Source organism: Bison bison, unplaced genomic scaffold, assembly GCF_000754665.1.
Source record: "Bison bison bison isolate TAMUID 2011002044 unplaced genomic scaffold, Bison_UMD1.0 scf7180017864333, whole genome shotgun sequence".
Lineage (NCBI taxonomy): Eukaryota > Metazoa > Chordata > Mammalia > Artiodactyla > Bovidae > Bison > Bison bison.
In genome coordinates, this window is record NW_011494905.1 from 1,497,794 (window position 1) to 1,524,248 (window position 26,455).

The 26,455-nt window shown below is 42.4% G+C and overlaps 1 protein-coding gene across 1 annotated transcript in view; it reads right to left on the reverse strand.

Annotated features, from left to right (window-relative positions):
• ETV5 (ets variant 5) overlaps positions 1–26,455 on the reverse strand; it is a 59,418-nt gene that overhangs the window by 31,523 nt on the left and 1,440 nt on the right. Inside the window, exons 2-5 of the mRNA XM_010853886.1 lie at positions 24,575–24,693; positions 24,366–24,453; positions 24,185–24,232; positions 24,040–24,090 (exon numbers count right to left, since the gene is read on the reverse strand). Coding sequence (XP_010852188.1) covers positions 24,040–24,090; positions 24,185–24,232; positions 24,366–24,453; positions 24,575–24,619 — 232 coding nt within the window. The 5' untranslated portion in view covers positions 24,620–24,693. The remainder of the gene's footprint in view (positions 1–24,039; positions 24,091–24,184; positions 24,233–24,365; positions 24,454–24,574; positions 24,694–26,455) is intronic.

Sequence of the window (26,455 nt, forward strand, 5' to 3'; positions counted from 1 at the left end):
CGTATATACAAATGAAATATGACTTAAAAATATGATTTTAAAGTCCTTCCTCAAGCAACTGTAAATATTAGCTCTGAGTAAGAAATACCCAATCTTTAGGGGCACTTCAAAAACTTTTAAATTTTATATTGGAGTACAGCAGATTCACAACATTGTGATCATTTCAAGCGCACAGCAAAGGGACTCAGCCATACATATACAGGCATCCATTCTCCCCCAACTTCCCTCCCATCCAGACTGCCACATAACATTGAGCAGACTTCCCTGTGCTACACAGTAGGTCCTTATTGGTTATCCACTTAAAATACAGCAGTGTGTACACGTCAATCTCAAATTTTCAAAAGCAAAGGAATACAACGATGGACCCCAAACCACAAATGAGGAGAGGCTAGCTGCATACGGGAGGCCTGGAAAACCTCCATGCTTGTGTCTGCTTCATGCCTTTCCAGTGCCCTACCAGGAAGGGCAGGCGCTCATAACCAATCCTTTCACAGATGGTGCCAATTACTCTTCCTAAATTGATAGTATACAGAGCTGCTGCTTTGTATGGAAGTCGATTGAACATTCCATTGTTGATGCTGAGACAGCAGAGGAGTTAAGTTTTTCAAATGTATCTAGGAGCTAACTCATTTTAAAGAGGGTGCTTTACCCAAAGTAGAAGGGCAAACTCTTAGAAGACGCTGTACTGTAAGGATTGTCTTCTGGCTATGGGAGGGAGAGGGAAAGGAACGAGTTAAGCTTCTCTACCGGCTGTTATCCACTGGATTGCAGTTCTCATTAAATGGCTAACAGTGCTTAGTGCTCTGGTGACCACCGAATTTTTCTGTTGCACTCAATGTTTACTCCTGAGCCATCTTCCAGAAGCTTAGTTTTCTTAGTGATTTATATTAGGTAGAATTAGTGAAATGACAATTATTTTCTAAGACTGAACAATCTTTCTGCCAACTGGTTTCTCAGGTGCTTCCTCCAACCCTGAATTCTGGACTCAGAAGTGAACAAATGAGACTGAAGACTTGATCACAGATGACAAGTTTATAAAAGCAAAGTCCTGCCAGTGACTGACTGGCAAGGGCAGGTTTTCATAATTCCTTTCCTACAAAACGCCAACTGCTTTTCCCAAACACACAAAATAAGTTCGGAACTGGCAGATTATATTTAGAAGTCATTAGAGTCTCTCTCGTGATTTTTTTGATGGTGACATCATGGCAGCCAACCCTCAATTGCTATCGAATGTTTTCAGACATTCAGACACAGAAAATGGCTAAGCTTGCTCTTGTTAGAATGCTGTTGGTAAACGAGAGGGAGAGTCGGGTATGCAGGGGATGTTCTAGTTCTCGGCACTGCTCCTGGGTCATTGCTTCTCCTCTTACCAGTCTTCTGTCATAAAAGTTTTGGACTGGTGATGATGCCCCAACATAAGCAGCAGTTACATGTCCTAGAAAGTACTTTTCTGACTTTATTTTAAGAAAATCATTTATAATCACTGTTTCTCCTAAGTTTGGAGAGTAAACAGCAATAGCATTGTTCAATTTTCTCATTTCAGGCTTCAGAAATGTTTTGACATTTTCACGGTATTATAAAAGTTATCAGTTCTACTGACAAGATTAATACCAGAGGGTAAACCAAAGTTTTCCAGAAAGCAAACTTTTATAATGTTTTCAGAAATACCATATACCCATTTTGAAAGTCTTAAGTTTTGGCTAACTCTGATATCTGTGGGCGCTCAGTTGTGTCTGACTCTTTGAGGCCCCATGGACTATATAGCCCATGAGGTGCCTCAGCCCACGGAATTCTCCAGGCAAGAATATTGGAATGGGTTGTCATTCTCTTCTCCAGAGGATCTTCCCAACCCAGGGAAGAAACCCACGTTTCTTGCATCTCCTGCACTGGCAGGTGGATTCTTTACCACTAGTGCCACCTGGGAAGCCCGATTCTGATGTCTTAATTTCCTCACATCTACATGGCACTCCTAGTGTGTACCACACCATTTGGGCTCTACATTATATGGTACCTTCTCTCATACCATAACTGTCCTATACCTGGAATCTTATGTTCTCTATCCAAAGGAGGAGTTCAAGAAGTAAATGAGTGCTGTGGTTTGAATTGTTGTAACCTCCCAAATTCATACGCTGAAATTCTAATGTCCTATGTGATATTAGGGGGAGGGGCCTTTGGGAGATGATTAGATCACGAGGGCAGAGGTGTCTGAGGACACAAGTCAATGAAGGGGAGCCCTCACCCAGCCATGTCGGCACCATGATCTCAAACTTCTAGCTTCCAGAACAGTGAGAAATAAATTTCTGTTGTCTATTAGCTCCCCAGTCTGTAGTATCCTTGTTTAGTCACTAAGTTGCATCTGACTCTCTGCGCCCCCATGGACTGTAGCACGCCAGGTTTCATTACCTCCTGGAGTTTGCTCAAACTCATGTCTATTGAGTCAGTGATGCTATCCAACCACCTCATCCTCTGCTGTCGTCTTCTCCTTTTGCCTTCAATTTTCCCCTTCAAGCTCTACTAAGATTCAGGGGTTATATTTCGAATTAATTTTTAAAATTTGATGGCAGGGTCCACATTTACCTTTGAAGGCTAGACATGATGTTAGTCATATTTTTTTTCCCCTTGGGAGTCAACCATTCGAAGGAGGGAGAAGAGAGTGCAATGTGGCAGGAATGAGATTTGGAAGTTTCACAGATAATGGACAGGAAAGCCAACAGGGGCCCGTTTGAGGGGTAAGGAAGGATGCTCAGTCTCCACAGAGAGGTTGCTGGGTCAGAGGATGTATGAAAGAGCCTGATAGTCATATGCATGTGTTTTAAGTAGGAAAGTAGAAGCCCAAGGAATGCTCGTAACTTTTAACCTGTTCCCTCTTTGTAAAATGAGATATATGATGCTGCCTTGAGAAGGCTGGACTGTGAAGAAGGCTGAGCGCCGAAGAATTGATGCTTTTGAACTGTGGTGTTGGAGAAGACTCTTGAGAGTCCCTTGGACTTCAAGGAGATCCAACCAGTCCATTCTGAAGGAGACCAGCCCTGGGATTTCTTTGGAAGGAATGATGCTAAAGCTGAAACTCCAGTACTTTGGCCACCTCATGCGAAGAGCTGACTCATTGGAAAAGACTCTGATGCTGGGAGGGATTGGGGGCAAGAGGAGAAGGGGACGACAGAGGATGAGATGGCTGGATGGCATCACTGACTCGATGGACGTGAGTCTGAGTGAACTCTGGGAGTTGGTGATGGACAGGGAGGCCTGGCGTGCTGGGATTCATGGGGTCGCAAAGAGTCAGACACGATTGAGCAGCTGATCTGATCTGATCTGATCTGAGAAATAGAGAAAATGGCACAGCATCTTGCAGATGGTGCTATGATGTTGTATAATCATACACTATGGTTTCAAAAATAGAGTACTTACCTTCACACAGGTGACTTACTAAACCATGACAGAGACTGAGGACTATAAACCATGGCAATGAATCACAATTAAAAGAGGAGCATGAACTCCTGAAGAAGTTTAAGAAAAAAAAAAAGCTGTTTGACTATTTGAATTGATAAACATTTTCTACAACAGAAAACTTGAGTTTAACTAAGCTCAGTTACAGAAGATGGACCCATAAAGCCAATGATGTCCTATGAACAATTTCTGGCAAATATGGGCCACCTTCCTTATTGTAAAGATTTCTTTCATTCACTCATCCATTGATTCATTTGTTGAGCATCTTCCATGGGTCAGGTTCCTGAAGGTGCTAGGGATATGCTGGTAAACAAAACAGACATGGTGGTCCTTTTCCTCATGGCATGCATAATTTAGTGAGGGATCTGACTTCTAGCATCTTCCGATAAATGTAATTAGAGTTGGACTAGAGTCTATCTGATAGTCCACTTAATTTAGGCCTTTACAGTTATGGATAAGGACCCTGAGGACCAAAGGAGTTGAAGGAATGGCTTGAGGTCTTGAAGCTGCTGGTACTGGAGAGGAAAGGAAGGAAGAGCGCCCCCAACTGTCATCTCAGTCATCTACCACATTGGCAGAAATGGGCGATACTGCACTCACCCACTATGTTCATCAAAAAGAGGACATAAACCCTGTTTTCAATGAAAACAACAAAAATACCACATTACACCTTATTAAGAGAAAGTGTTCTAGAACAAAAGAACAATGGATAACTAATACCTCTGGAAAAGAACCAGGTAGACCAAGAAAGAGGCAACCAGACGGATCCCTTATCATTGGCCCTGGCTAGTTTACTTAACATTATTTTATCCAATCTTCCGAACCCAGTGAGAAAGCTGCTTTCATTGTCTCCATTTTAGAGATAAGAAAAATCAAGGCTCAAAAGGTAATCTGCCAAAGTCTCATAGCTCTCAGTGGTCAGTATACCCATCAGTTGTCAGTCATTCCATTATATTGCCTCCCAAATGGAACCTGAGCAAAAAGGACTAAATCAAAAAGGGATTAGAACAAATAGGGAAAGAGATGGAGAAAGAAGACAACTGCAGAGAAGCAGAGGAATGCTCTTTGCCAGTTCTCGGGGTCTGTATCCTCGAGTACTCTACTCTCCAGCTGCTGACATGCCTGACACATCTGAAGCCACTCAAGGACTTACACTTTCTCCTGTCTCTAGGTCCCCAAAACGCTCAGGTTCCCTCCCTCACTCCTACTAGCAACAAACATCTCTTGATTCTAGTTGTTTCTACTTCTTAGTCCTTGCCTCCCGTCCTAGTATTCCATCTAATAAGATCTCATTCCCCCTTCTATTGTCCAGCTGATCAAAATCTTTCCAGATAGCTGAAGGCACTGTGGAAGACCTGGCATCTACAGCCAGTCATTGACCAGTCAGATGCCACACTGTTGCTGTGGATACCCTCATGCACCCCCAAATGCCCCGCCCCTCCTGAAGCTATTGCTTGACAATTCCCTCCTAAATGCCACCTCTGAGACAAGAACACTGTGAGCGGGCTCTCTGGACCTCTACTTGACTATCAGAACTCTGTTAAGGATCCATACACAAATGAGAGTCTCCACTTGTCAGGGGTAGGAAAGACGGGTTGGCTGGCTGATAAGATATGTCTACATCCGTGGGCATGCACTACAAAGTACAATGTGTTGCTCTGTAGACCACCATAACACCATTTAAAATTTAGATAGGATGTTCACAAATCAACCAACTTAATTTCATAGTTCCTTTTCTTACTAGGAAACTCCTTAGAAGATTTTTCTATCTGACACCATGATCAAAAATCAAGCCTGATCCTAGCCAGTGTAGTAAGTTAAGAAAAATGAATAAAAGGAAAAAAGAGAAGGAAAAATACCTCAATCACTTATTGCCAAGTGGGTACATAGAAAATATGAAAGTATCCACCAAGTATGAGAATCAATAAGCTAACTTACCAAGATCATTGGCTACAAGGCAAGTACATAAAAAGAATGACTTACATACATAGTAACCTAAACAATGTGAAATTAAAGAAATACATTTAAAATAGCAACAGATAGCATCAAATACCCAGGAACACATCTAATACCTAGGAACACATCTAATAAAAGACATGCAAGGTAGCTAAACTGAACTATAAAACCCCGAGGAAAATCAAAGAATTCTAAATAAATAGAAGAATACATCAGTTCACAGGCTGGAAGGCTTGATACTATAAAGATATTAATTCTTCTCAAATTTATCTATAGGCTCAATATCAAACAAAATCTCAGTTCAGTTCAGTCTCTCAGTCATGTCCGACTCTTTGCAACCCCATGAATCCCAGCACGCCAGGCCTCCCTGTCCATCACCAACTCCCGGAGTTCACTCAGACTCACGTCCATTGAGTCAGTGATGCCATCCAGCCATCTCATCCTCTGTCGTCCCCTTCTCCTCCTGCCCTCAATCCCTCCCAGCATCAGAGACTTTTCCAATGAGTCAACTCTTCGCATGAGGTGGCCAAAGTACTGGAGTTTCAGCTTCAGCATCATTCCTTCCAAAGAAATCCCAGGGCTGGTCTCCTTCAGAATGGACTGGTTGGATCTCCTTGCAGTCCAAGGGACTCTCAAGAGTCTTCTCCAACACCACAGTTCAAAAGCATCAGTTCTTTGGCACTCAGCTTTCTTCACAGTCCAACTCTCACATCCATACATGACCACTGGAAAAACCATAGCCTTGACTAGATGGACCTTTGTTGGCAAAGTAATGTCTCTGCTTTTCAATATGTTATCTAGGTTGGTCATAACTTTTCTTCCAAGGAGTAAGCGTCTTTTAATTTCATGGCTGCAATCACCACAAAATCTCAGTACTCAGAAATGAGAATGAAGAAATTACAATCAAGCTTTAACAGGGAGTCTCACAAAAACCAAAAAAGCCAGATACTACATGACCCCATTTACAATAATATTCAAAAGGAAACAAAATTATTCTATGGTGTTTCAAGTCAGGATGGCGGTTACTCCTGTCTCTAGGGGTGGTGCCTCTTTAGGGGGTACGTAGAGTTTCCTCACTCTCATAAATTCTAGGTCTTGATCTAAATGCCTGTACCATTTGTGAAAATTTATCAAGCTACTCTTGTCACGCATTATTTCAGTTGTTTCTATTAAACAAACAGCCCTGGGACTTTCCTGGTGGCCCGGTGGTCAGGACTCCACACTACATTTGATCCCTACATGCCTTGGGGCCCGGCCCCCAAAAAAGGCAGCTCCTGTCCTGGTCAAACAGCACCACTGAGTTAACACTAAGATTTCTTCAAGCTTTAGAAAATCTTTCTTTGGTGATGGTGCAGAAGCAGCCTTTCAAGAAATAACCCAATTGTTTCAAAATAGAAATAAGTAGACAAACTAACCCATTCAAGAGAAATAATAATTCCCACTGACAAAATCTGTTTCCTGCCCACAAGTACAGGCCTGTGGCTTCTGTCCAAGGCAGCTACGATGCCAGTGCTGGCAGTGAACTTCACTATTTCAGCGCAGAGGAGCAAAACAAAGGAAAACACTTTTGTTGAATGTTACGATAAATGACAGTTGGAGTCAAAAGGAATTTTTTCAGAAAGACAAAAACCACCTTGTCTAATAAGCCTTTCCTTTGGTGCCTCATGATTGTCAAAGTTTCAATTTGCCACAGCCTTTGTTGTGAATACATACAGCATTTTTGTAATAGATACTGAATGTTAAAGAAACTGCCAATCAGTTATAGTGCGGTCTGACCGGGGAGAGACTAAGCCAGTCCTGCGTCTTTGGCTTCACACAGAGGCCTCCTTCTCTTAGGTGTTGCTGTTAAGGTTTTGTTTTGGGGTTTTCCTCTCCACCTTCTTCAGTTTCATTTTCATTACCTTCATCTAGAGCAGACTCATCTGTCCCAAATCAGCATGCAGGCCTGACCTCAGGGCAGACCTTATTTGGTTACGCCTGACAGCCATGATCTTACTGTACATGGAAGGTTGTGTCTCATGATGCAAGTTGACCAGAACACCAACATCTGCCTCCACATGGCACGTCTTGCGGCTATGCCCCAGTGCCAGCCCATGTCTCCAGAGCCTCTCATAGCGCTTGTAAACAAACGTGGTGCGGATGTACATGGCCATGGTTGAGAGACTTTTCAGGATTCCCAGAGCCATAATCCTACAAAGAAGCTTCATCCCTCAGCTTACTGCTCTCTCTGTCACCAGCGGTGGGTCACTGTTCCTTTCTCAGACCACTACCACCTCACCTCCTTCTCCGTAAGGAATACGTACTGTGTAGTTCCAAGAATGGTGGCAGGGGGAGCCCAAGACACCTGCCTGTACTGCTCTTTGGTTGTGGTGGCGAGTAGAATGCCAGGAAAGAAGACAGAGGGACATGTCAATTTAAAAATGATGTTGGCAAAATAGAGCATGTGTGGTCTCTACTCCCCTGATTACTCCTAACTTGTCAGGGTGCCACTGGCAAAGATGAGAGGGGGCTTTAAGTCACTAGATGTGGTGTCCCTTGAGTTCTGCACACAAAGAAACCCCAAAAGACCTACTTTCCAACATACTGCTGACTTTCCTTAGTCCTGGCCTTCCTTGGACAAACTCTGAGACAAAGCATAGTCAGCCAGTTAGTAAGAAAAGGATAGACAGGCTGAGGTTTATTTAAGTTCTACCATATTACTGGAAGTTGGAAATCAGTCTTTATTTTAGTTTTCTACTACCTTGTGTAGATTAGAAACCATTTCAAACATAAAACATATTCCTAATCTTGGTATTTCTTGTAATTGCTATAGCAAATGACAAGGACAGGCCATAATTCCCTGTTCTGGGAACCAAAAGAGGTTCAAGGGAGATTAAGTGGACAGGTTCTGGCACTTAAAAAATATCTGGAAAAATATCTGGATGCCTTTTGGATTTCTAAACCAAATAAGAGACATGCTCAAACCCGTTTGAATGGATGGTTAGCACTGTTTCTGCCTGGCAACAGTTTCCAAAAATAAAAATTTGAAATGTTATCAAATTTAGGGGCACAAGTTCCAAAAGTAGAATTGGTGGAGATATGGGGGACTGCCATTTTCTCTAATATCTGACAGTGCTAACCTTTGTAAGCATAAATTAAAAAATTGAATGTAGCAAAAATCATCCATAAATAGTAAAAAATCAACTATTTAGTAAGCTGTGCTAAAAACTGTAAGTCCCTCAAAAGCCTTCTCTTCAAATGTGCACAAACCTCTCCATTTGACTCACTCAGTTCTTTCACCACTGTTTTAAGGTCAACAAAATAACATGGATATGAGGTGAGAAAACCCACAACATAGGGAATTTCCATGCCTAAGGTCAGCATTTCTGTATATTTGTGTTTCTACATATCCTTTAAATATGTACCCTAAAAAGTCAACTACAAAATAGCTGGCAAGGACTCTTCAAAAAAAACAAAAACACAAAACAGTCAGTGTTACTGGGGGGAGGAGGGCAAGGTGGGCAGATTCTTGTCTGATATAAGAGATGTAACAATAAGCTTGATGTACAATTCTTAAATTCTAGATCAAAAACAATATTGATATCAGTTATAAAAGACAGCTGGGAAATTCTGAGTATTACTGAATAAAAGTTAATTTTCTTAGACTATGTAGAAGAATGTCCTCAGTCTTTTGAGATGCACACTGAAGTATCTGGGGGTGAAATGTGATAAAGCTTGCAACTTTCCAATAACTTGGGAAGAATATATAGAGAAATGAAGTAAATGCAGCAATATGTCTTGAAAAAAAAAATCAATAAAATGGCTATTATATCATCTCCTCTGAGATACTTGGAGAAAAAACCCTATCTTACGGTTGACTGAACAGGTCAGCAGACGTGCTAACAACTTCAAAACCATGCCCTTACACACGAAGGAAGTCACCCCTGGCCTATTACCAAACCTGAAGAAGACCGTCCTGTTTATCTGTACCTTTTACCATGTTTGGATAATACAGCCCCAGGAATCTAAAATTACACAAGGACAAATGTTGTCATACTCTAACATCTAAGCCAGTGGTTCTCAAATATTTTTTTGGCCCTGGCCCACTTAGAAAGGAGAAGGGAACACCTGAGAGGGAAAAATAAACTGCCACTGTTATCACCATGACGACTGTCCATGCCACCTCTACAGCTGCTGGGTAAAAAGACCGCAATTACACAAGTACAAAACAGTAACAAAAGTAAAATCAACCAGTAGTTTCGTATACACATTAATAACACATTCAACAGGAACTAAAACAGAAGCTCAACTCAAGATCACAAAGCATTTTTGGAAAAAATAAAATAGAGAATGCCCACTCCTTGTGAATGTACGTGCATAACAGGTTTAGAACACAACCAGAAGACAGGACAGCTCAGATTCCATCCCCGGAGTCCTCAGGAGGGCAGCCTGCAGCCATCACCAACCTGTGCTGGTGACAGAAGGAATGCAAGTTCTCTTCCCCAGTGTTCTCCTTCATGTTTCCTTCTAAGCAGCTGGTTTGGTTCCTTCTGCCCAAAGAGGTTAAGCACGGCCAGGGCCCAGAGAGGAGGTTGGGATTGGGTGACCTGGTCTTTTGGGGCCTTGAGCACCTGGGGGTGGGGAGAAAGGCACAAGAGTTTCTGGGGGCTCCAACTGGCCCAACCTAGCTTATTAGGATAAGTGATCAGAAAAGGGTGGAGCTTAAGACCTAAATTGTGTTAAGTTTGTTGGCTTAGAGAATCCTCTGTGCATTTGTCTTGGGAATCAAGAATGGCAGCAGGACTCTGGGCTGGAAACAAGGCTCTCCATATAACTCATGGGAAATATGACAAACGTCTGGTGCAGCCAACACCTGGGTGAGCAGACCACATCGAGGGGCTGAGATTTCCGGGTAGGTTCATTCTGAATCTCAAACAGCAAGAACAGCTGTATTTGTCCTGGGCAAAGTCCTACATGGAGAAAGCAAGGTTTCTGTTCTGGGATAGAATTTAGTATCAGTAGGTATAGAAACGGAGAAGGCAATGGTACCCCACTCCAGTACTCTTGCCTGGAAAATCCCATGGATGGAGGAGTCTGGTAGGCTGCAGTCCATGGGGTCGCTGAGAGTCGGACACAACTGAGCAACTTCACTTTCACTTTTCACTTTCATGCACTGGAGAAGGAAATGGCAACCCACTCCAGTGTTCTTGCCAGGAGAATCCCAGGGACGGGGAAACCTGGTGGGCTGCCAGACGTCTATGGGGTCGCACAGAGTCGGACACGACTGAAGCGACTTAGCAGCAGCAGCAGCAGGTATAGAAAAAGATCTCTTCATGATTGTCACAGCAATAGTATTCAAGATTTTAAGTAATCTGTTTTCCATCATACTAATAAATTTACATAGTTTAAGAAATCAAATAGAACTACAAGGCTTATGGTGAGTAACAATAATATTCAGGGTTTTAGACTAGAGATTAATCATGGTGGTAGGGAATTATGGTGTTGATTATTCCAGTTTATTACTTCCTTGTTTCTCAGTGAGGACCAAAGGACTGGATATTAATTACCCTCGTGGTATATCTCAGGGCCCTAGGGTAAAGAATCAACCCTGAAGTAGCAGAATTCATCAATTAACAACTATAGAAGTCCTCCCTATATGGCCAATACCATCTTCTGTACAATAAATAACACAAGAGCCAAATTAGAAACTGATAAAGCTAGTTCCTAGAACATCTGGTGCCAGGAATCAGATTTCTTCCACGCTGTGGGAAAAACCTACAGTCAGCATAAGACAGGCTTCGGGAATTGGGGTGTGGACAAAAAAACCCCAACAAAACCACTCTACTTTTCACGATTTAGAGCTAGAAATTTGGGGTAATATGGGTCAGCTTGAGAAAAATGTCTCTGAACTTATTATCGTGGTATGGACTATGGGAAAAGGCTATCAGATCCCAACAAATAGGGTTAGAATTACACAGTATTGGAACAGAAACAACCCAAGAGCAAGATTTGAATCTTGACAACTCTGCATGAAGATGGCTAGGGAATACCAGAGCGAAATAATAACCTGCAGAAGCAGAGCTAGGTCTTGCTACAGTGGAAAAAGAGGTGAGGGCAGAAGACACTTCTCTTACTCATAAGAGTAAATGAGGTTATACCAAGTATCAATACTTGGAAATTCTAGGGCAGGAATCTTTGGGGGAATGTAAGTCCAGGAATACTTTGTTGGTGAGTTTATATAAAAAATGATAGGCACTTACTTGAAAGATGGTATGCATTGGGAATTTGGGATTAATGCATGTGTGTGTGTATGCATGAGTAGTCTCTCAGTCATGTCTGACTCTTTGCGACCCCATGGGACTGTAGCTGCCAGGCTCCTCTGTCCATGGGATTCTCCAGGCAAGAATACTGAAGTAGCTTGCCATTTCCGCCTCCAGGGGAATCTTCTCAACCCAGGGAACAAACCTGAGTCTCCCGCATTGCAGGTAGATTCTTTACCTGCTAAGCCACTGGGGAAACTGAGGATTGGGTGTGTATATACTGCTATATTTAAGATAGATAACCAACAAGAACCTACCATATAGCACAGGGAACTCTGTTCAGTATTCCGTAATAAGCTAAATGGGAAAAGAATTTTAAAAAGAATAGATACATGTATATGTATAACTGAATCCCTCCGCTGTACACCTGAAACTAACATTACATTGTTAGTCAATTATGCTCCAATATAAAATAAAAAGTTTTTAACACAGGTATGGAGACTGTCTCCAGAGAGACCCCTATCAGTTCACAAATGGGATGGGCAGAAAAACAGGGTTAGCAGGGACATGAGATTACTTCAGAATTCTGAAAATGGAAACCTAGAGGTCTTGAATACAAGATTAGAAATGAAAGGGAGAAAAAGGAGCTCAAAAAGAAAAAAATGGCCCAACTTTGAAAAGGTATAAATAGCATCAGTAGAGAGCAGTATCTGAAACTCCTGAGAGGTCACCTGCAAAGGCAGTGGAATTTCTCCTGGAAGACGGGAATTAAGGGTTATTGATAGAATGTCTCCCACCTGGGTTTTAAATCAGACAACAGAATTGATACCACGAAGAAGTTAAAACGATGCTCTGTAAGCCCCTCTTCCATTTTGTTTACCAGGGATGACCCTAAATCTCTGCTATGGACTCAAGCTGACAAGAGTGATACGGGTCTAGGTTGTGTCCTAGCCAAGTACTGGGCTTGCCAAACGCTGCTGTCTCTGGGGGAAAGGCTTCACATGGGGTTGGCTTCAATGACAAGAAGCTGCGATGCTCATACTGGCTCTGGAGAGTAACATGCTGCCAACTTGTGTTTGGGCGGGACTGGTGTTACGGTATTTTATGGTCTTACTGTTCCCTGGAATGTAAAATATATGACACAACATATTAGTATCTTGGAGATATTAGATATTAATATATTAGAGTTCTCAATGGAGAACTCCAGCTCTGAAGATACCAAAGCTCTAGCTTCAGGGGCCCCCAGGTTGTAGCTTCTGTTAGACCTCCAAACAAAGCCCTGCGGCTAGGGTAAAAGCAGGAAAAGATAAGTGGCAGTTTTACTTATAAATGGATTTTAATTTCTCTGTGGAAAAGAGGAACTGACTGGACAAGGGGGTTATACTTTATAGGAAAGGGCTTTATTGGGGGCATTTTTACTAGGATGGGATCTTATTTGAACTAGAATGTTTATATTTTCTAGAGGCTTCCCAGGTGGCGCTAGTGGTAAAGAACTTGCCTGCCAATGCAGGAGACATAAGAGACATGGGTTGGGTCTGGAAGATTCCCTGGAGGAAGGCATGGCAACCCACTCCAGTATTCTTGCCTGGAGAATCCCATGGACAGATGAGTCTGGTGGGCTACAGTTCATGGAGTTGCAAAGAAGCGACTTAGCATGCATGCACGTTTATGTTTTCTACTAAATTCATATAATGGGGAGGAGAGGTGGGTGATTTGGAGGTTTGCTTCTGTTAGGCCCAGCTCAATGACTAATTACATCATCCCACCAAGTTTCCTTCCTCTTCCACTGCCTCTTCCTGCAACAGCAGCCGCTGGCTGAAATACCATTGGGCAAAGATGAACAACTAAATTTTGCCCGTGGAAGTCAGTTTGGCAGGTATTAATGTACGCTTGCAACCCAAAAGGTAGAACTGCACCACCCAGGCTGACCACTCAAAATGTGTGTGGGGTCCTCTAGTCTCCAGGGGGTGCTCCAGGTTCCCCCTACCTCTTTATTCCCCCCTCCAGAGAGGAAAAATCATGACCCAAGTCAAGGAAGATGCCCAAGTCCTAAAGGGTGGGCAGGGGGCATAGCTTTGGCTAGGAAGAGAAGGGGGCCTCAAGGCCGTCTATTTACCTCTTCTGCAAAGGGGCTGAAAACGCTGGGAGAAGCTGGGAAGAGGTCAAAGTGATGGGCTAAGCATAGGGAAGACTGAATGGCCAAGGAGTCCTCAAGGGGGACCTGTGGGCCAGGGGCGAGTCTGCCAGGGTAAGGAGGTTGCTGCTCATGTCCTTGGTTATCGACTAGGAGGACCAGTTTCTAACTGGAATTTAGGATATTGGCCTTATCCTTTCTTCACCTCTACTAGTACTAACAGTAATGACAGGTGATTTTTTTTTTTTTTTAAGGGTTTCTATTCTAAGTCTGGCTAAAATAGATGGGAAAAGACTCTTTAATACTTTTTTCTCCTCCCAAAAGAAGTGGTCATGTTAGAAAGAGGAACCCACCTTGGATGAATGTACTAAATCAGGAATGTCCTGACTCACAGAAGGGAACTGCAGGTCAGAAAGAGGACCTATTACTGAACAGCTACATGTGCTCAGCACAAAACTGCATCTTTCAAATAGTCATTTCTAAACACAAAACGGGTGTTCTCAAACAAGGAAGATAATCTAATGCCAATGGTAGTAGACAGGTTGATTTTTTTGACCTAGATGAACTAGTTTCAGATTGACTTCCTTCAAGTTCACACTCTTGCCACACTTCAGCATTATTCTTGAAACAGCTTGGGTTTGTGTAGTTCCTTTTCTTCCAGCGACTCATTTATCCTAACAATTTAGGGCTGTTATTTTAGAATTCTGAAAATGGAAACCCAGAGGCCTTGAAGAGTTAGAAATGAAAGGGAGAAAAAGGAGCTTAGAAAAGAAGAGGCCCAACTCTGACTGAAGTAGGTTGCATATTAGTAGATTCGGGGCTCTGCCATCAGAGAATGTTGCACAGTACGTGTATTCTAATTGCATCAGAGTGTCACATCCGCAAACTCTGGGCTGTGGAGAAACCAATATGATAGACAACTTCTTTAACTTTCACCATCAAGAGAGAGAGGCCTAGAGACAGCCCTGTTCTCCCAGCTCTGTTGGAGGCGAAGGGCTGGCCTCCCCCACTGTAGGCTTTCCGTCAGCCACAGCAGACTCTACCATGAGGGGCTGCTCAAGATGGAACACACAGTCAGGAAAGAGGGAAACAGGGCAATCCTCCTGCATAGAGAAAAAATGCAAAACAAGCCTTCTTTAACAGCCCTTCTGTAATTTATTCCCAATTCATTTGATTCTCATCCAAACTGGCATTAAAGCAGCAACAATACTTGAAGTGGGATTTAATCACTGTGGAAAATTTTACCTTCAAGTTTAAAATTCATCTTAAAAATGTAACAGGAGGAAACTCAAACCCTAAGGAAAGTGGCTTCCCCTCCGAGAGAATCATTCCTCTTTATCTACAGCTTTGCTGCTCCTAAAGGCAGAAACGCATCAAGTGTGTGAAGAGGGCCTACAGTGTGACTTGACCCCTCGCACAGAGGCTTACTGGGGTACGGCGTGAGCTGCACAAAATCTAGAGGCAGCCTGGGAAGACTTGGGTAGAGTTTGCATTTTAACAGAATCAGAAAATGAAAAATGGCCCTAGCTCGTTTTTTTCCTATTCACCCCTTAGGTCACCCCAAGGACTCTTAGAACTAATGTTACAGACTTACCTCCCTGCAGGCTGGAGGCTGGTGTTGGGGGCTGCTGAACAGGGTAGGGAGGCAAGAGAATGGGAGTGGTGGTGAGCAAAATACATTTCCCCAAGGGTTGGCTGCGTGCAGAGAAGGATGCCGTGGCTCAGACAGAGGTGAAGAAACAAAAGACAGGGGTTCTCTGCTTTTGGACACTGAGAGCCTAAGAGAAACTGGTTGCTTCTTGCTTCAACAGGAATGTGAATTGAGAAGCGGGGACTATGTTTAATATGTCAAAATACAGACTACATTAAAGCCCTATGTTGCTATTTCCTTATTCCCCAAGAAATAAAGATTTCAAGGCTGGTGGGGAAGGAAAGAAAAGGAAGCTGGGGAGAAGCAGAAATGTTCTGACTCTGAGGGTACCCCCAGCACAGTGACGTGATCACCACTGAATTATTCTCTACTAAAATTCAGATTAGGAAACGTGGGGTAGGCCTTCCAGGATCTGGTCTTTACAGTGGGCAGCTGAGTGGAGGAGACATCCCCCCTCTCCTTCTATTCTACCTTTTCTATGGGAAAAGTATAAAAGACCCTCATTAAGTGCCCTTTCAGGCAATTACAAAGCATTTCCAGGCACTCAGCTGAAAAGTGTTTATGTAAGCTAAGTCCTCCTCAGCCCCTCTGGAGAAGCAGCACAAACATCAGCATCCTCTTACACAGCAGATATCTAGGGTTACCTCCTGAGAGGTTTCAAACTCTCACAAAAGGACAATCTGCCCAGGCCTGTTCTTTTTTTTAATAGGGAAAGGATGACATCCTTGGAAAACCAATTTATAGCAAGGGAAATATTTCAGAAAAAAAATCCTTAGAGCAAAACACAAATGCAAATAGCCTCGTTAGGAAGAGCAGGAACTAAGAGATCTCAGTTGAAAACCCTGAGAAAATGGCACCGGATCATTACTATCAAGTTTTGTTTTGGTTTTTAATGGACTGTCCTTTATGTTTATCAAGCCCAGCCATGGTCTAGCCCACACAGTCCTTTTTGGGGAGGGGGTTGTCTGTGAGCTGTTAGCCAAGAGCCTGGGAGATGTTTAGGGTGGGCAATACTGAGGCAAGTGTACCCCTAGAAGCTGGCCTAGTTTTGGAGTGAGGAGGCCACTCTGATTTGGGGGTTCATCAGAGGCTGGGTTCATTCTAGCACTTCCTGAGATGTTCATTTGACGAGGCAAGGCATTTGAGTGCCCAGTGGGAGAGTATACCTGAGGAGCAGTCTGGGAAGGGTCACTTTAAAATGATATGTTTCTGGCCACAGTGGGAAATTAAATGGGGGAGAGACTGCCAAGGAGTAGAGAAGTTATAGCTGGGTCCTCCCATGTTAAAAGGTACATGTGAGTGCTGTGGCAGGCAAACACCCCACCAGTTCTTCAGGACTGGAATAAAGACTGGAGAAGAGGAGGCAGGAATCTTCAGTGGAGAGATAAAGCCTCAGCCCCAAGGGAACCAAGAGATAAAAGGGTAATATTCTCAGATCAAGTCTCAACACCTCTCTCCAGGGAAGCTAAACCACCCTCTCCCATTATCACTCCCTTTAGACAGCTTCAGTCTAAAATGAGAGACAAAGGGGTGGGGGCAGATCGGAGGGTGGGCAGCAGCCCTTCCGCCTAAGCCCAGGCCACCAGCCTGGAAGTTGGAGGGTTAAAAATCAGCACTTAAAAGAAAACTCAAACCCTATTAAGCCCAGGCTTGGAGAACAGGGAGCAGCAGGGAAGCCAAAGGAAACTAATTTTGGAGGTTCTCCAAACTGCCAATCACAAGCATATTTCTAACAGTCCCAGTGTTGTTTGAGTTGGTTGTTTTTCCACAGGCTGCACAATGGGGTCTGGTTATTCATTGAAAAAGTCTGCAAGGGAGCCCCGCCCTCCATTCACAACCAATTTGGAATGCTCCATTCAGGCAAGGGGGGGTGGGGAACTCAGCAGCTCAGCTCGCTGGGGCAGACGGAGCAAAGCCCAGCTGTCGCCGCAGGGACGCTTGCTCGCCCAGCGCGCAGTGTTTATGTAAGAAATTCAGACACTGCAGGCGCCTGCCTGCTCCACACTCTCCTTAAGACTCAGATGGCCGAGACCCTGGCTGAAATCCGCAAGGGTGTGCAAGTCAGCTCCAAGTGAGGTCGGCAAGTGCTCTCTGGCAAAAGGAATCTATCTCGCGCTGCCCACTTCAGAAACTGACTGTAGGTACCAGCTGAAACAGACTTCAGCGGTATGTCTCCTGCCCCCAGGGGTGAGCTGGTTTGCATTAGAGGGCAGCTCTCTCTGGAAGCCAGCCTTTCCAGACTCCTTGCTTTTCCATTCCTATAACAGTATTGGGAGCCACCTCCCCAAGGGAGTGGGTCTCTGGAGACACTACAGGAGTCTGGCTGCAAAGGGGGGAGGGGTCAAGCTATCTATTATGAACAGTTTCACAGTTCCTTTTCCTGGCTTTGCATCCGGCCTGAAAGGTTTATAATACTCCCCCTGAATGCTCATGAGACATCAAAAGAGAAGAGAAGATCTATCGTCTGTGGGTGAAACCTACTCCAAGGGCAACACAAAGTACAAGGCTAAAAACTGGTTGGGTTTCTACTCTTTTCAAACCTTCAATAATCACCCTAAGGAAGATGTTATGAAGCCAGTCTAGTGTAGACTTCGTTTCAAGGGAAGAATATGCTGCTTCAGGAAAACCAGATCCAGGGGATAAATGTTAGCACGTGGGTTTTCCCTCTTTTTCAAAACATATTGGACTATTTTCAAATGTCTTATGTGGACCGCTTCTCACTGCCTGCCCCCACTGCCACAAGCCAGTGAACTCAGATGGTTGACCACTGGAAGCATTTCTCTGAATATAACTAACCAGACTCTCCATTCAGTGCCTTGGCTACTCTGCAGAACAGTCTGAAACTCCTGGCTAGATTTTATCCTGCTCCCTGGAATCTTCACCCTCAGCTGCAGCTTTCGTCTAGATGCCTCCTCCTGTTAGGCAGGTGTACCTCTTTGCTAGGCAGGGCCCCTTTATGAAGGGACTCTTCTCAAGTGTAACATCTGAGTTTCTGAGTTGCTAGTCCACGGTCATTTACCTGCCAAACTCAAAGGTGGACTTAACCTTTTGGTTACACACTCACACACTCATGTGCGCACCCACTCAGACACACTAGGGGCCTAGTGTCTTTGTGTCTCCTTTATTTTAAGCTGAGTCTTTTACAGGAATGGGACAATGATAGAAACTGACGACCAAAGCCTCTGTTAAATGAGCTTGATGAGTTCACAAAATGGATTTTTAAAAAAGAAACCTAATCCGGTACTGGCATCAGCATGCCTGGCGCTTGTCCAAGAGCTGGGAGCTGCAACATGACAAGACTCTGAGCTCCTTGGACTGCAAGTGGAGAAGCGCTATGTGCCAGGGCACAGATGGGGCCCAGGCTGCCTCAAGGGCAGCCATGTGCCCAAGGGGGGGCTGTCAGCCTCTGAGCCCAGATGAGCTTTATCACAATTAAAACCCCAGAAACATGTGGAGGAACAGTCTCTGGGTAGAGGATTACACATCCCACCCTACCCCACCCCACCAGTGGTAATGTTTTTTCTAGGACTGAAGTTAAAACAGTGATACTAGGTGGGTGAAATGGCAGATAATAGAAATTCTCAGCTTTATCAGACTACCCACATCTTAATCTTAAGGCAGAAGAATGCTGAAAAACAGGGGACAGACTGTAATTTCGTGATGCTGGGATTTTGTTACCTCTGGAATCTACAAAAGTGATCTGCCCAGCAGACACAGGTGTAATTTTCTATCCCAAGTCTTTTGCACCAAACATGGGAGACTGGAAGGGTTACTGGGTTTTATTAGAGGACTGAGAGCAGAGAGACATAGAAGAGGAAGAGAAAAAGTCTGTTGTTTTTAATAAGCCTAACTGAATTAAAGTTAGATGAAAACAGATTTTGTGTAAACACATGGCTCTGTTCAATAAATGGGAATGCTAGGGCTTTGGTTCTTAGGAGTCCTGCATTACAGGGATTTTGGAGGCTATCAAGGAGAGGATTTCAAATCATTTAGCCCTTTCTCAGTGGTAAGGTAGGGAGTGGACTAGCTAACAAAGACATTGAAAGGTTTCTAAAACTTGGAGTCAAATAACCTCTAGCTTTCCTGCTCCTGCTTTAGCTCTCGTTTCTCCCACCTTCAGAGCTATAGGCTCTGGCAAAGGATTAAGTAAGAGCCTCAACTCCCTCAAGCCTCTTATTTTTAAAGTGCCTACTGTTGTCTTTTTCACCTTGTGCTAAGAAAGACTTTAGGATGCTCCTTTCATATACAAATGGCCCAAGAACAGAAAGCAAGTAAACGGAGAGTTTGCTACAGTGTGTCTGGGGCCAAAATGACTGCTCTCTCCCAAAGGAAGTCACCCCTCCCCCCACCATATCAACCTCCTGAGCAGTTAAAAAAAAAAAAAATCCAGATGAATAATCTCATATTGAAATGGGATTAAGATCAATATACTTTAGGTTCAAGGGCTTAACAGTTAATCCTATTTCCCAGCCATCTATTGCAAATGTCTTTATGAAAAGTTGATTTTATCAGTTAATTAGCCAGTCTTAGGAAATTACCCTTACTTCCTCCAGTCAGTCCATTCTTTTTGAAGCACAGATCTAAAAAGAACACTTCAAGGGGAAAACATGGCCATTTGGATTTTAAAACCATTCTTTAAACTATATTTGTTTAGAGATCATGTTTTAAAATAAGATTTTACCGTGTCTTCTCCTCAACGTAAAATATTTTAGTTCTTCAAAATGCTGACAGGTATAACAGTCACAGTATCACACTGAAACGAGTGAAATTTTAAAAACTCAAAACTTAAATCTGCATTTAAAAACACTATGTATATATGCTAGAACCTAGTAATACCCTAGGTTTCCCTGAGGGCTCAGCGGTAAAGAATCCACCTGCGATGCAGGAGACACGGGTTCAATCCCTGGGTCAGGAAGACTCGCTGGAGGAAGAAATGACAACCCACTTCAATATTTTTGCCTGGGAAATCCTATGGACAGAGGAGACTGGTGGGCTACAGTCCATGGGTCCCAAAGAACCAGATTGAGAAAAGAGACTAATACCCTAAGATGCCCAAACAATCAGTTCAGAAAACTGAATATTAAGGTGTCCAAACAAACAGTTCACAACACTGAATTATCAACTCCCACCCCTAACCCAACACTAAGCACTTTGATTTTCCATTATTATCCTCGGTTTCGATTTGCAGCTAATTCTGTAAAATGTAGTACACACTTATTTACTGGCCCAGATTCCGTGGCTTGGTAGCTCTGTGTGTTACTGCACACGTAGCTAAACACATTTGTAAAACACAGGATACATAGTGTGTACACACACAAACGTCTTTTGGAAAACATGTCAGTTTTCTGATTTTTCTGTTTTATCATTTCTCTTTCTTTCAAACCCTATGCAAAAAACTCAAAGCACCAAGGTACTGAGCAAGTTTCTTGGGACTGTAGGATGAAGAGAACTATGGATTAGACTGGGCAGCCCACCCTCAACCAGGCTTTCCTGAAGGCCAGCTCCAGGCATCTGAAATCATGAGGGAGCCTCTGAGTGTGACAGTGCCCTTGGCTCTGCAGCTTTGTGACAGCTTCTTTAAGGACAGGATTTTATATACTTTTCCTCCCTCATTTTACTTAGCCCCTCCCATTTGCCCCTAATCACCAGTGTATCTCCAGCTGTCTGGACCTTACATTATCCCCTTAATAAAATGAAAGGGTTAGGCAAGACCATCTCTAAAAGGGACTTGTAGCTCAAACAATCTGGGATCTTCAGGGTTATTTATCAGGATCAAGGGACAATGGGTGGCAAAGGCAGAACCCCTATGTCTATAGGTGGCACTTTTTATTCCCTTGAACATGACCTTTAAGAGATTCTAGGGGGGATACTTAACTAACTTCTGTATTTGTGAAGTAAAGGGAAATCTATACAACTAGAAGTAGGCTGGGCGTTTCTTTAAGACTTAAGAAATGTCTCACCTCTCTTTTAACTCTTAAGAACAGTGGTTTCATTTATTAAAAAAAAAAATTATGAATGGATGCCTATGGGTAGGAACCAAAATCTGGAATATATAGAAAAATCTCTTTAGAAGCTGAGCTGATAGCGTTTACCAAAAAAAGTAAGCCATCATCTTCAAACCTGACCTTCTAAAATAAGTTACCCACATTACTTGGTATTTCTTTTTCTCTCACATACATACCAAAACTCTCACATTCAACATGGAAAACTAGTCAAGTCAACAGTAACAAAAAAGGTAGACTACTACTCATGGCAGGTCACATAAGAGTATTTGTTACAAATGTTTCAGCCACCCTAGGGGAGAGATTTGCTTTACCCCGCAAGTGCAAGTCTGGTTTCCAGTTCATTGATCCAGTGATTTAAACCAGTTCGTAAGATTTTATTAAATTTGCATGAGCTTCTCCTACTTCCCTGGAACAGTCAGGGCTCTTCCAGAAGGGGGCTGGAGTGGAAGCTGATCCTCAATAGGAGACTGTGAGAGGTACTCACAGAGAAAGGGTCTGCCCAGCCCTGGGCTCTGCCAGCTCCCGTGAGTCTATACTGCCTGTCTCAACTGCAGTGAAAAGTCACACATATAACAGCAAAGAGACATAGTTCAAGAATACACCTCCCCACATCTGTGTTCCTGCCTAACCTCTGTCTGAATCTATCCTTCTTTCGGCTCCATCTCTAGAAAGAAGAGTCGGGGGTGGGTGGGGGGAATTCTCAAAGACTCTCTGAGGCTACTCAAACATCTGCTTTATCCTTAAAGACAGAAAACCCCAACCTTAAGAAGTTAAAGCAAAAAGCAAACAAAGAAACACATCACACTTGGTAAGCAGAAACATCTCCCAAAGCAGCTCCATTTTAGGTATGGCACTTTAAAGAACTTAGCACGTTCTATTTGCTGAGCAGGAATTATTTCTAAGAAGCCAGAACACATTTATTGATTCCTTTACTGAAGCCTCTTCCTGCAGATAAATATCTATCCAAATATCCTGTCTGCTGACATCTTTCTCTAAGGAACCTACCTCTGCTTCAGCACATGAAATCTATCTGAATGCAGTCATCTCACCTCCCTTCTAACTCTTTTGGGTTATAGAGAAACAAACAAAAGTGTCATAAAAGCATTTCAAAGAACCTCTGCCAAGAAAGCCTCCCAAACAGACTGCAGTTTATGCTGCTCTGAGCAAGAACTGGAAAGGCTGGGCCAAACTGTCAACACAGAACAAAGTAGGATTACAATCCTGTCTTTTATCTTGCAAACACATGCGCGAGCGTACACACACACACACACACACACTAACACACTTTAGGTTATCTTTCTTTAGCCTTTCAGTGGCAAGTTTCCCAATCATTTGAAAGCAATCAGAGGGCAATAATTAACATGCATTTACTTTCCTATAGAAAACATCCACACCAAGCTGTGACAAAGCTAAGGTAACCCTGCATCTGTGAGTTACACTTTGTTCCCTTTTCACATTTCCTAGCATCTCCCCATGAATATGAGGCCTATCATTAAAGAATGTTTAGTTAGTACCTCTGGCCTTTCATGTATTGATTTAGAACACACAGCTTTTACTTAGATCCAAAGATATCCTCTCTCCCAGTGGCATTTTTACATACACACACACAAGATAAAACAAAGCTCGGAAAAATGTGTTGGTGCAAAATGAGAAATCAAATCCTTGCCTGGCTCAGGTGCTTGCTATTATAAACTATGACTAAGACACAAATTTTTCTATGATGCAACTCTCAAGAGGCAGCATTTTCTCCAGGCCTCTCTTCTAAACCTGCTCATTCGCCAGTGACTAATGCTCTCTAGAGCTGCCCTGTGCTGCTCAAATTTCATCAGCCAGCTTTGTCCTTGATAGCTCTGCCTGGACCATAAAAGCTCCCAAACCTGTTGAGGACAGCCCCCAAAGATCAGTGCAAAGCTAACTGTGCCCTTGCCAGTACCCTAGAGCTGTTTTCTGAGCTTCCACAGCATTTGTTATCTCAGTGATATGAGCACTTAAAGACCATTTTAAGTAAAGGTTTTTACTCTTTGAATGATAGTCTTGACAACTACATGAAAAATAAGTGTAAATCAGGTCACTTCTGTGACCATTTTTGGGTCAACTTTGAGCTAGAAAAGAAATAGACAACATGTTGGGTGAAGCCACAATTAACTGGAATCTTTCATTAACTATTTTCTGCACCTTTAAAAGAAAAAAAAAATGTCAGGCTCATGATTTCTATCAAGGACCTAATTTATAAAAACCAAAAAAAACCACTGGAAGAGAATGTCTGATTAATGGATGCTTGGTCCAGTAACTTATATATAACTTTAGTTAACTTGAGAATTAGGATTTTTTGAGCTTGAAGTTTTGCAAAATTCTTTAGGCACAAATTTTAAGATAAAATCATGTTTGGTAAATCTTACCCGCAATAAAATAAAAGCACTTTAGAAATAACTTCAGTAAGGAACGAAACAAGAGTTTGGGGAGGGGGTTAACTCTGAATTATTAAAAGAAACCAAACACATACCACTGTCCAAAGAGGCTGGCTACAGCTGAAAAGTATTCTAGACACGGATGATCGAGGACCAAACACTCTCAGAACACATGTGCCACCACCAGAAAGGTACTTACAGTTATCAGACTGAAAATCTGGGACAAACTGTTCGTCATCAGGAACTTGTGCTAGAAAAGAGATTTTTTATTTTAGATCTTTAAGTTTTATTAAAAAGCACAGTAAAATGTTTTATGTGGAAAACAGAACAGCCAAGAAACTTGCCTTCAGCTAACCAAGCCTCTTGAAGTTGACTGAGATCCTGAAACAACTCTGGAATTGAAAACAGAAGACACCAGAATGAGGAGAATTCTCCTAGGGGGAAGAGGGAAGAAGCTGGCTGTGTGCTGCAGTTTTCACAGGGAGCCATATGAACAAGCCACAGCAGAGGGGAGAGCTGCACTACCTTCAGAATCATGAGCCAGATCTGTGTCCAAAAACTTCCTCTTTCTGTCAATCACAGGCCGCCCTCTACTCTCCTCTGACCGAGATTTCTGAAAGAGGCCAATAGACAGTTAAGACGTAAGTGTAGTAAAGGGGTCCAAAGGGGGCTGTGCCATAAGACTCACGTTCGAAGAAGGAAGACAAAACAAACCAAAAGCCACATAAACTTACCCCTGGGACCATAAAAGGGACTTGTTGATCATAAAACCCATCCATGGTGCTTCCAGCGTCTCTAATATCACTTTGGAAGTTCTCAGCATTGAGCAATTTCTTGGGGGGAAGGGGTCCTCCTGTAATAGGAATTTGGGAGATTTTAGCCCAGGTGAGGGGAAAGAAATGAAGTGATTTTATATTGCTTGTTCTTTTAGCAATGTTCTTTTCTGTGGGAAATCATTCACTTTCTCTGAGGTACTTAAAGACCACCACTCAAGGTGTAAGCTTTATAGACTAACCTGGGCTTGATTAAGGGCATCAAAGATGCATGGTACACTTAGTGCCAAATCCACTCACCTAGTCATTCTTTTAATCTTTTTTATTTAATTATTAAGATTATAGGTTTACTATCATCTGTCTCCTACCAAAAAAAAAAAAAAAGGACCTTATTTTCATCTAAAAAGATGATTTCAAGATTCTTTCTGTAAAAAGATTCCCCAGGGTGTTTGTAGTGTTAGGGTTTTGTTTTTTTTTTAAGACAATTTAATTTTTGATAATACAGTGACAGGAAGTAAAGAAACTGGGTTTAAGCATACCAAATTATTTGCAATTAAGAATCTGACATACATAGTGCTTCTAAAAGTATTTTGTAGGTCAGTTGTAAAGAACTATATATAGTTCCAAGAATACAAGGATCCAGAGATATACTTATCTTCAGATACAACTCTTAATTAAAACTTAAATCTTTTGTCCAAACAGATATAGTGTTGGTAATGTCACAGATCTCTCCATGGCAACTCACAAAGAAAGCTATAACATTTCCAACTTTTAAAAGAATAAAATAGCTAAGAAAACTAATGCATAAAGTTAACTAAATTCCATTATACATATTTTAAATACATGTCTACCACAGATCTTTAAAAATCATTAAAAGTAAAAGTTTCATGGAAGAAAAATCTGTTTATTATAGTGAAATCAATTTTTCTTACATGATTTAGAAAATTAAACTGTTTCAGCACTGTCAAGTATTGGGTTTTGGAAAGAGAGGCTGGGGATCCAAATGGACAGGAGAGAACTGTTTCTAATTTGGGAGGTATAAAGTAACAATGTCAGGAAGGTACCATTCTTCAAATAAAAATGAAGTTAGGTCAATAAAATGGGAGAAATATTAATTTCACTCACCCCAGCTCTAAGCAATTCAAAATAATTAAGGATAAATCTTTTTAACTAGTATACAAATTTTAAATAGGGAACCTTTTCTCAGTGGGCAATGGCACCCAATTTGCTTTTCATACTATGTGAAGCATATCAAATTTTTGTATGTTAGTATACAAGGAAACCCTTCACAGCCAGCCTCCCCTCCACACCTTAGTCCAAGTAATAAAATATTTTCAAAGTCAGAGGGACAGAAGCAAAACTACACACTTCGTAACTTCCTAGAAAAACACTCCAGGTAGCTTGCCTGAATGCCTTTCAAACAAGCGCTAAAAAGTTCAACATAAAGTTTTCTTCCCAAATGTCACCAACCCGTAAACAAAATCAGAGAGGGCATCAGCAGCGAGTTGAAGGGCAAGAAAACGAGTTCTCTGTAGCCTTCAAAAATTTGTCAGTTTAAATAAATCATGGCCTTAGAAAGTCTATAAACGTCTATAGGAGAAGTGGACAACGGGTAGGAGATCGGAGGGGGAGATATTTTCAGAGACTCACAATGAAATACGACGCAAAAATACTTCACCATGAAGAGCAAAAATTGTTTTTAAAAAATTAAAAAAGCTGTTATAAGCAAACCCAAAAGAAGAGGTATCGAAGGTCTTTAAAGCAGCTCTCAAAGTTCAAGGGCTAGAAAAATCGCGTTCAAAGTATACATATTTTTTTAAGCTTGAAGGGAAAGCTCGAATT